Source organism: Corapipo altera, unplaced genomic scaffold (genome assembly GCF_003945725.1).
Source record: "Corapipo altera isolate COAL_440 unplaced genomic scaffold, ASM394572v1 230, whole genome shotgun sequence".
Classification (NCBI taxonomy): Eukaryota; Metazoa; Chordata; class Aves; order Passeriformes; family Pipridae; genus Corapipo; species Corapipo altera.
This window is the reverse complement of record NW_020885002.1, coordinates 630530-641479: the sequence shown is the minus strand read 5'-3', so window position 1 is coordinate 641479 and position 10950 is coordinate 630530. Positions and strand designations below refer to the sequence as shown.

The 10950-nt window shown below is 49.8% G+C and overlaps 1 protein-coding gene across 4 annotated transcripts; it reads left to right on the top strand.

The window, feature by feature from the left end:
• Positions 1-1114: 1114 nt before the first annotated feature.
• Positions 1115-9504, top strand: LOC113958691. Of its 4 annotated transcripts, none has more exons than XM_027667176.1 (9): positions 1115-1183; positions 1266-1432; positions 1510-1556; positions 2750-2842; positions 4983-5166; positions 6495-6632; positions 7730-7859; positions 8686-8846; positions 9346-9504. In XM_027667176.1, the coding sequence occupies exons 3-8, from the start codon at positions 1524-1526 to the stop codon at positions 8834-8836; spliced, it is 729 nt and encodes a 242-aa protein (XP_027522977.1). In that variant the 5' UTR covers positions 1115-1183; positions 1266-1432; positions 1510-1523; the 3' UTR covers positions 8837-8846; positions 9346-9504. The 4 variants fall into 4 exon arrangements, with proteins under 4 accessions (XP_027522977.1, XP_027522975.1, XP_027522976.1 ...); XM_027667177.1 differs by having other exon boundaries at positions 1159-1183; positions 1266-1307; XM_027667174.1 differs by having other exon boundaries at positions 1117-1432.
• Positions 9505-10950: the final 1446 nt, after the last annotated feature.

The window sequence follows — 10950 nt, the reverse complement described above, 5'->3', positions numbered from 1 at the left end:
CTCCCCCTGTAACTGATGGGGGTTCCAATGCTGCGTTCAAGATGATGGGACTGTCCCTCCTTTACCGTCTTGCATTACAGAACTGTGATATTTTAAAGTGATTCTTCTTAAGTTATATTATTCCTGTTAATTCTAGAGTGCAGACTTGGTGTCATTTATGCAAGAAATAGGATCCATTTTATCTGCCCTGGAAGGAAGACACTCTGAGGTCTTACTGATATTTATGTGTTTGACTTTAAGGCAGAAGTTTGTTCCTAATTAATTGAATAAGTGCTTTAATCCCTGGCCTGAGGGCTTCCCATAGAGCATTAGCTGTATTAAGAAGGAAATGGAGTGTAATCCCTTTAATATAAGCACAGGAGAACATGAGAGTTTCACATTTCTGGAAATAACTTCTTTCCTTGTTGTATCATTTATTCTAATATTAATTTGCATAAAATGCAGTGGGGACGAAGGGTTTCTCTTCCTTTCTAACGCCAGTGCTGAGCTGTTTGCAGCACACAACCCTTACCAGAGCGTTAACATCCTTGAGTTCCAGTTGCACGCTGGTGCCTGACAGTGTGCAAAGAGAAATAACTCTTGGAATTCAGCTCTTTCCAGTGGCGCCTGTGAACACAGGTCCGTGACTGGCTCTCCTCTGTGGAGGATCCTGGAGCTGAGATCTCATCTTTCTGGCTCATCACCAGCATCTACTACTATTTGCATCACTGTAGTGGCAGAGAATCTCATTTCTGAACTGATAGCCAGGCTCGTGTAGGTACAGAAATTGGAGTCCTGGAGGAGATTCAGCTCACCAAACACAGGCTTTCTGAGAAAGCAGTTTGTTTCAGCCCCGACTCTGTACCTACGCTGGTCACATGAGCTGGGCTAAATGAGCCAGGGAGTCAGGAAGGATCAGCTCAGAGGGAGATGTTGTCCTTGTGGACATCTAAAATTTGGCAAGATTAGTCCTTTGATGAAATGCATCCAAACCTGGTCAAGGCCTGACATTTTTTAAAGAGTAAATACTGCTTTGTGGATCTGATCTGGTGTTCCTCCAGGCTACTCCTCCCCCCCTCCAAGGCCTCCAGGGTTCTGAATTACAGTTGTGTCACAATGGGACAGAGTTTTCCCTTGACCCTGGAAACCCCGTGGCCACACAGGCATTGGTGGATCCCATCCCAGACATACCCTGTCCCAGGAGGTCACACCTGTTCACCCTCTGGGTGGCTCTGGGGCTGCTGGTGGTGGGATGCCTCCATCTCATCCCTTCTGGGTTCCAGCAGGCTGCGTCCCCTGAGGTGTCCATCTCCGTACGTCCTGGTTGGGTAAATTTTGCTTTGCTGAACTTGAATGAAGTCAGTCACACTCTTGCCAATTTGAGGTGCCCAGGGGTCTTACGGCCCCAGCTGAACCCCCTTCCTCCTGCCAGTAGCCAGCTTCAGACCTCCAGGTCCCCTATCCCTCATTGTGGGAGGGAGGAGTGGATCTGGTTTGCTGGTTTTTAACTGAGTGACTTTTCTGGTGCAGGTTCCTGGTTCACCATGGACCTGATGAAGAATGCAAGGCGATGGAAGGTGAAGTATGCACAGGACTCTCATCCTCAGTGGTGTTTGAGTAATGGGTTTGCTGGGTCTGCTGGTCTGGGAAGATAATAGGAACTGGTGACAATGGGATCCTGGGTCCTGGCCAAAGGCAGACACTGGTCTGGGAAGCCCAGAGGGGGGAAAGAGAGAAATGTTAGGAAAAAAATACTGAGAATATAAAATATAAAATATAGAATCATAGAATATAAAAGTAGATGACTAGCAAGGCAAGGTGTAAGGAGCCCTCCCTAAGGTGCTGTGTGCCAGTGGATTTATTAGTAGGGGATTATTATTAGTAGGGATTCCTTTTAATCACAGGGAAATGGGAATGCAGACCCTGCCTTGGCTGGCCAAGCCACACCTGTGTGGTGAATGTGTCTGTGTAGCAGTGGAGATCACAGTAACACCTTCAATTAGAGCTCATCTCCCCCAGCCCTTGCCATGCACTGACAAGTTATCACATCTAATGCTTTAGTATGAAAACAGCTCTTGGACCAGCCTGAAAGCTCATCTCACCAGCTTTCCTGGCTCTGACAGTGCTCATGGTGCATGCTGAGGGAGGAGACAGAGCTAGTGCTTTCTCCCTCAAATCCTCTCCCAGTCTCCAGAAGTTTGCACTGCAGGGATTTTCAGGGCTAGGGCAGGTGTCACTGGCCTCATATCCCCTGGCAGAGTTTTCCTCCGTGGTTTCTCCAGTCACTTTGCAGAATGAGTATTGACATTAGCCAGCACTTTAAATATGGGGTAACCACATAGGAAATGTTACTGAAATAGAAGATGGAAGCATGTGCTGATTTAACTTGAGAGACACTGGACCTCAGCAGCTGATCAAAGTATTTCAGCAGCTTTATATTAATGCTCTACCTGGGGCCATCCAGGCAGTCAGAGGAAGCTTGAGAGAGGCAGAAGGAAGGTGTTTGTTGCAAGGGACTGCCTGGGACAAGAAGAGCCCCAGAAACCATTGCCAAAAGAGGATAGGACCTTCCTGGCCACCCTACTTGGGGCTTAACTGAGCAAGGAGTTGCCTCTGTTGCCTCAGGTGGCCCGCGGGACAGAGGCTGTGCCCAGAAGAGCAGCTTATCCTCTCCTGAGCTATGAGGGAGCATTTTGGGTTTGTATCATTGCTTTTGAAGGCTTCCTCTGAGACTTAGTGTTTCTTTGTGTTTGCCTTCTCTCACTTTTAGCTGCCTGCAGCACTGGACATGTACAAGAGTATGTACCAGAAAGACTTTTGCTGGCACAACACCTACGAGCCACCCAACCAGGAGAACGTACCGGTACCGTGGTCTTTTCCTTGCTTGTCTCCTTAGCCCATTGCTGTCAACTCCCCTCTCGTGGCTACAGGACAGTTGGGGACTGGGATGGTGCCAGGGGGGCAGCGGGCATGGGTGCTGCCTGCACTGGCAGGATCTGCTTTGGTCCCCACCACTGTGACCCACCAGCAGGTCCCGTCACGCCCAAATGCCCTTGGCTTGTGCCCCCATCCCTTCTGCGGGAAATCCCCCTCTCACCCTCCGGTAAAGCTGTTCGTGGGGAGTGATGCTAATTACGCTCATTAAGTCAGGGCACTAACGACTGTTTGCTGAACCGGTGCCTAAGCCTTGGACTCCTCTTGCTCCCCGTGGGGCTGATGGAGTGCGTCAGGATCAGACCCATCCCGGTACCGCCTTGAGGAGGGGGATTGCGTTTGGGATGGAGATGGCTCCTTGCCCTGACACGGGCCTGAGAAGACTTCTGCGGGGAAGCTGAGGTTGTTTTTTCTCTAATCTCCTTGCAGTGCGAGCGACCCCCTGAGCTATTTAATCTGATTTGCCTCGCTCCGCCTGCCCTGGCTTAATTGCTTGTGGCAGCCCGGTGGGGACAGCTGCGGTTTGCACTGGGCCACTGCGGAGAAGTGGTGGGGGGCATGTTCGGTTGCTAAAGTGCTTTGGGCTCATACGCTCACGAGAGAGGAAAAAAAAAAAAAGTTGAGACTGGGGAGGAAAAGGGGGGACAGCAACAGAGAAATCATTGTGTGAAGGTGCCCGCCGGGGCAGAGGGGCTGTCTGCGGCCACCGCTACCATCCTTGCCTGGGCAGCAGCCTGGGGAGCCCTCTCCTCTCTTCCCCTCTCCTCCCCTCTCCCCTCCTCCTGCCCCGGGGAGCGCTCCCGCTGCCAGGAACCTTCATTAGCGGTCCTGCTCGGGGCTCCCGCTGTTCTCCGGGCTGGCGAGGGCTTCCCGGGCAGCCCCAGCCTTAGGTGGCTGCTCCACTTCCAGGAGCCCAGACCCTGGCTGGGAGGGCAGGGTTTAACCCCTGCCTGCTGGAGCACAGTTTCCAAGCCATGCATCTCAGTTTCTTCCTTTTTTTTTTTCTTTTCCCTTATTTATTTAATTTATTTAAGAAAAAATATTAATTTTATTTTCTAAAGGCTCCACACTTGCTGCGGAGGTCGTGATGTAGTTTGGGAGATAAGAAAGCAGGGAGCTATATCTGATTCTCTTGGATTGCAACTCCCTTTGGCTCCTTATTAGTTCCCAAGCCCTGCTGAGGAAAGCTCTCCCACTGGGGAGCATGATGATGAGGTACTTGGGAGGCCCAGGTTTCCCTCTTGGCCCTGATAGGATTTGTTCTTTTTTTAAGTGGATAAAACAAGTGTGATGTGAAATTTTGGGCAGTGACCTGCTCCCAAGGGAAAGGTGGAGAACTCCTTGGGTTAAGGAAGAAAGCACTGGCTGGTGAACCACCTGCACCATGGGCTCCTGGAGTCTCCTGTGCCTCTGGAGGTGCCCCGTGAGGAGCTCTGGGCATCCTCAGTGAGGGAAGGCCCCAGATACAGTTCCTGTAGCTCTGCAGCCTCCACCTGCCCTACTGTCAGCATGATGAAGGAGAAATCACCTTTGGGAGAGCCCTGAGGACCTTGGAGACTCAAAACAACAAAACAAAACCCACAGAGACCCAACAACCACCTGTGAAGATGATTCTTGCTGGCCCCAGCAGCATGGCAGAGCTCATAGCAGGAGAGTCCCTCCCCGAGCCCCTAGAAAGAAGCATCTGGAGATCCAGTTGCAGCTGGAGAGGCTGGAGGCAGCAGCTCCTCCAGATCAGCCACACCAGCAACCCCTTTAGCCTTTCCCTGACATGACTCTCTCCCACCATCAAACCACTGCTTGTGCTGTGGCTCCCTCCCTCCCTCCTACTGGCCAGCAGAGTCCCAAGCTGTAAGACAGACAGACAGACAGGGGAAGCTGTCCCTGCACTTTCAATGACAGTTATGGATCTGCCCTGTGGCTGTTGTATCCTCAGGGATACTGACTCCACCAAAGCCCAGGCTTTGCTGTGCACAGGTAGTGAGTGGTGCACAGGTAGTGATGGTGCTTTAGCAGCTGCCCTTCCCAGTCGCTGCCTCTCCGTTCACATGGGGCTTTTTTTCCTGCAGATAACTTCATACCATCCTACTTCAGATGGCTACGTACCAAGGTGCTACCTACCCAAGTCCGAGCCTCCCGTCCGAGCGACACCGGGCCGGTCAGGGAAACTGGAGATCCTCGCTGAGCCACAGGAAGGGCTGCTTTGTTGTTGCCGGGATCTCCCACCTCCTGCTCAGGCAGCCGAAACAGAAGGTAACCCCCAGTGCTGGCGCCAGCCACTCTCAGATAGCTGACTGACCACATCCAGCCACCTGAGGGTCTGTCTATGTGGGCCTATGCCAGCCCCACCAGCCCATGGTCCGTGCTGGCTGCACACACGTGGATGGCAGCATCCCGATGGTGTGTCGGTGCTGGGCTGAGCCTGGCGAGGATTAGCAGCATGGGCACAGCACCCTGTCACCACAAATGCATCTCCCAGGCCAGCTCAAAGCACAGATTGCAGTGAGCTGGCGTCTTGGAAACATCTCAGTGCATGAAGAGCCCCTGCTAGCAAGGCAGAGTCTCTTAAGGGTTTTATCTTCACAGCTCTGTTGAGACAGAGGGAGATGCAGTTAATCCCACGTTGCAGATCATGAACAGAAATGCAGGGAGGCAAAAGGACTCTGGGGTTGAGCACGGGGGATTTGGGTAGTTCAAGCCCCTTCTGTTAGGGGTATCTGTCTGACAGCAAATGCAGCAGAGGGGCTGGTAGCCAGCCCTCAACCACGCCTCTTAACAGCTTGCTTGCAAGGATTAAAATGCTGATGGGAAGACAGGAAAGCTCCAGCTTGAGAGGGAAGAGGGCAGCATTGCTCAGGAATGCTTCAGGAGCAAACAGAAGACATGGACAGGGATGTCTTCTCTATTCCCTGAGCTGACCTCTCCCAGAGTGGGATGTCTGTGTCTGGATCCTTTCACAATCAGTGGGGAGCAAAGGCACAGCCATCTCCTGTAGCTTAAATGCCACCCTGAAGATGAGTTGAAGTAGGCCCCAGGAGGCTTTCTGTCTCTCCACTCACTAGAAGGAGATTCTGACAAGCAGCTCATATGGATATATCTCCACATGGACAGTCAGTTGTCCAATAGGGCAGTCCATTTAGGCTCCACTTAGCATCTGAGGGCTTTGAGCATCTCCTTGCCGAGCCCATCTGAAGCTGTCTTGTGCTAATGACAAAACTCCTGAGGGGTTTTCCCTTCCTGCTCTGCCCCTGTGTATCCCAGCAGTGCAGGACTTCCTACAAACCTTTCCCTTTCATACACAGACCTCCTGCCCTCCCAAGCAATGTGGAGACATCATGGCTCCTTCCACTTGCTTTGCATCAACATAAATCCTTCCCCTACTTGCGTCATGAACCAGATCAATGCAAAATTGATGCACCTCAGCAAAACTCTGCTGAGCTGACTGGGTCTCCCCTGATTTATGCCAGCTGAGACTCCAACTTGCTCTGGTTGTTTACTTGCTCCCACCCAAGGGTAGGATTTGGGTAAGTGACTGATGGTGATTACTGACTAATGCATCTTCTTCTCCTCCAATGTCTCAGGGACGATGCTGCACAGGGAAAAAGCGTCCCCAGGCTTGGTCTCCTATGTGCAATTCACCCGGGATTTGTACCGGGAAAGGCTGGACAATGCTGATCAATACAAAAACAAGATCCTGGGCTCATCTGTTGTGATGGAAGGTCAGTGGATGGAGGTTCTGGCAGCTGCCCCTTGTGAATGACTGGTGGCCTTCAACCTGGCTTTGGGTTTTTTAATTTAATGTGAGACTGAGGAAGGTGAAGGGAAGGTGACTGGCGCAGTAAGAGTCCACAGAGCCCACATAACCACCTGCTCATCAATGGGGAGAAGCAAGGCAGGGAAAAACATTTATCTTCTAGAAGAGGCTGGAGTGTTGTAAATGATTTTTCTTTCATCCCAGTTTCCATATGGGCCACCCCATGGAGCACAGCCCTGCTCAATGTGGTCTCCCTGGAAATAATGTCCCAGCACAAGAACTGCTGCTGCAACCACCCAGGCTACATTAACAGCCTGACATGGTCATGCACGTGTGAGATACCTGTAACCTCAGCCTCAGTGAAAACAACTAAATTACTCTACTAATGACTCATTATAGAAATGTGTCATTTTTAAAACACACAGAAAATCTGAAATGTCTGCAATGGGCAACCCTGCTTTGTTGTGAATGAGACACTGTGAGATGTTTATCCACAGGCAGATATACTCGATCAAGACACACATCAAGCTCTTAACATACAGATGAGACATCTGTGGAAGGGTTGGATAGGAGATGGCGCCCCTTCAAACCATCAATCCCACAGGGATTTTTGGGGAAGATGATAGCATAACAGATGTGATGGTCCTCACTTAGGGGTTAAGTGGGCCATGAATATCTTCCCTTGTTTAGTTTCTGCTTAATGGCATGATGGAAAAGAAAATCTAGGCAAGTGGGGAAAATATATACCAGGTGACAAGTCAATGTCCAGATGGGAAGAGCACAAGATACCGTTTCCAGGTCTGCTTTGTGTGGCTTCCCTCACACATAAAAGGCTATGGAAAATAAGGGCTGGATAATCTCATCTAAAAGACCTTATCTATACCAGGGAAGCAATTTTTGCATTTTCTCTTGGCTAATCCCTTCATTGTGGTGGCTCCAGCAGGAGCACTGGAAGCACAAACGCCGATGGAGCTCAGAAGGGGGAACACTCAGACTGCGTGATACAGGAGACAGAGATCCCAAAAGAAAAGTCTTTAAATTATTTGGACTCTCTTTCGCTAGACTGCTCTGTACCTGACTGGAGAAGTACCTACCAGCTGGATTTCCCACGCCGGACAGGAGTCCACGGTGGATTATACACAGAGCAGACGAGGCCTTCTCCCATTTTCCCTGCAGACGGCCGCTTCAACCAGTAAGGCAGAAGTGGGCTGGGGAGGAGAGGGTGGATGGTGGGAGTTGGAGACAGGGTAAGAGTAGGGCAGGGAGGTTTTGGAGCTGGTTGGATATGGACGGTGTTTCTCAAGTGTATTTCTCCCTGTTCGTGTCATGAAATCAGCCCAAAGGAATTCCCTCAGGGACAAATCCATTCTCAAAACCTGCTTAGCCTTTTCTTGAAAAGCTTTGCAGTTGGGTTGATAAGGGTGGGGAGACAACTACTGGGACAACCTCATCCCTCTGGAAAGAAGGTGCTGAGATCTCTGTGGAGCTGGGGCAGGAGGCATGTCTCATCATTTCCATGCCCAGGCTTCCCCTGGGAAAGGGCTCTCTCAAATCAAACAAGGCAGGAGCTGTTTGCAACATGACTCATCTGCACACTATGAACCAAACAGGCATAAACGGCTCCTGAGTTCTCATTTCTCACTGAAAGGCAATTCCTCCCTGCTGCCTCATGCCCCCCACCTTCCCCTAACACACATATATTTCAGCTCTGCATTGAAGATTTTGATCTGTGATCCTGGAATTATATGTGGGCTGGAGACCGAGCCTGTGTAATGGTTGATCCAGGTGGGAGATAGATCCTGGTGACAGCCGTGTGTGTCGCAGCATCTGTGCCATTCCTGATGGAGACAGGCTGTTCCCTCTCTCCCCAATGCCAACTGGATGTGGTTTTGTTTGCTCTACACAGTCTCCTGGCTGGGAGGTCAAATGTTGCAGAAGGGGAAGCAGGTTCCTTGTCCTGGTGCAAGAAGCAGAGGATGGAGCTTCTCTCCTTCTCCCCTTCTCTGTGTTTTCTGCAGGGGCCGCTGGGTATCTGAGTATGCAGACAGCTACAATGTTTTCTTGAAGAAGCTGGACTGGTCCACTCCAATCCCTTGTCCGTGGATGCTGTCTGGGAAGGACATGCGATGGAGACCGCGATGCACGCCGCGATGCCCTGAATGGTGCTAAGATGACCATGGTAAGTACCAGGATTACCCATTTTGGCCCTGAGACTTGGGATTTCAGGGCCTGAGGCAGTGGGAAAAAGTATATTCAGTCGTAGGGGCTGGTACAAAATACCATGAGACCTGAGATAAAATGGTAAGAGCTTCGCTGCTGGAATGTTCTTCTGGGTAGCAGCATTTGTCCCTGCTCATTGCAGGAGGGCTGGGCTAGATGACCTTCAAAGGCCTGTTCCAACCCAAGCAATTCTATGATTCTACAATTTTCTGGGCTCCTAGAAAGTGGTTATCCAATCAGATCTAATTAGTGGGAGAATATTTTTCACCATGAGGGTGGTGAAACACTGTCTGGGTACAGAAGAGGGAGGGGAATGGCATGAAGATGTTCACTGGCTGATAAGACTGGGTCTGAGCAGCCTCATCTAAGCTGGCCCTGCTGGACCATGACACCTACATTATTCCATGGTTTTCTGGTTTCTTTTAGTACGTGTTACCTATGTTGTTCTGTGGTTACAGCTCTTTGGCCCTCCAAGCTGCCTGTAATATTGCTCATCCAAGACCCTGAAAGCCTGGAAACCTCCTCTCTTCCAAACCATGTCTGTCAGATGTGAAACGTATGGCAAAGACCTCTTTAAGTGCAAATTATCATTAAAATCTCCCAAGAACCTCAGCTTTTATCATTGTCAGAAAAAGACTATTTTGGGGGAACAGTGTGGGCTACAGAGCCAAGTCCACTTAGGCAGTTTCAATTTATGTACTTTAAAGAAAACTTGATGGTAAACTTTGTCTCTCAGCAAGAAGTATTGTGTTTAAACAGCATTGCTTGTGTTAATTTACTCTCTAAATCCTTGTGCACTCAGGGGGTGAAAAATATCCATGTTATCCAGGGCGGTTGAGTGCCAGCCTTGCAGAACTCCTTCCCCTCATTTGTATTAAACACCTTTTTGCAGGGTTTGGCCATCAATTTCCGCTAATGCTCGGCAAGCTGGAATTGAGTTTGCCATGTCAATTTTGGAGATTTCTAGGATTTCTGAAAGGAGCAAGGCGGCTCCCAGCCTCAAGATGGCAATGGAGAGCCGCCGATCCCAGACCCGGGAAGGGCTGACAGCCCTTTTGCTGTGGCTTTAGCGACCTGACTTTGGGTCTTCTAAATTGATGCCAGAATTGTCCTGGAGTAGATGGTGTAGAGAAACCTCTCCCTGACTCTTGAAAGGCATTCCTTTTAATGGACATCCTTGCAGTATTGAGGGATAAGCATGAGCTAAAATATCAATATTAAAGACAGCAAATAACTTATTTTACAGTATTATCAAGCATCCCTGGACCTGCTGGTGACAGGGACTATGCAGACACAGCAGCACGCTGGTCCCTGCCTCAAGGAGTTCATCATGTAAGGGAATCACCTCTCCTGCTTCCTTACACTCCGCAGGTGTTTCAGCTCATCACCACTTATGGCAAATTTTACCAATTCACTTGCTGTAGAACCTTAGGAAAGTCACATGCATGGCTGTGTTTCCCCATGGGAAGAGAAGCACTGGGGGATTTAGCAAAATGATGTGTGGCAAGGCCAAGCTCCAAACAGATGCTACAGGGAAGTAGAAGGGTCCAGTATTTCTGCAAAGCTGCTCTGGCCTGGGCCATTGGTGACCACAGCTCATGGATCCTGAGGGTGACATAAAGAATTTCCACTGGAGTTAAGTATAGTGGACTAGTGCCAATTTTGGAGGGCAGAAACAATGAAACTACCTTTAACTTAAAATACAGGGGAAAATACTTGCTTACATCAGAGACCCCTGAGGAGACAGTTTGACGACTTTGGGGAATGAGACCATGAGACTAGAGATGTTCTCAATGGTAAGACGTACTTTTGCACCACTTGGAATTAATCCCATGGCCTTACTGATAGTTTTCTCTTACAAAAAAGCATCTTTATCCTGCATCCCAGTGGTTCAGACAGGCTCCTCCAGCTGATTTCTGTGCTGCTCCCCTGTATCGTTTTGTTACACTGACTGGGGCTGTGTCTAGACGAAAGCTCAGAGCACATATACAAGGTGAAACCACTAGGAAAAAGCACGTTGCTAAATGCTAAACGAAATGGGCAACCACTGTGGAAACAAATGT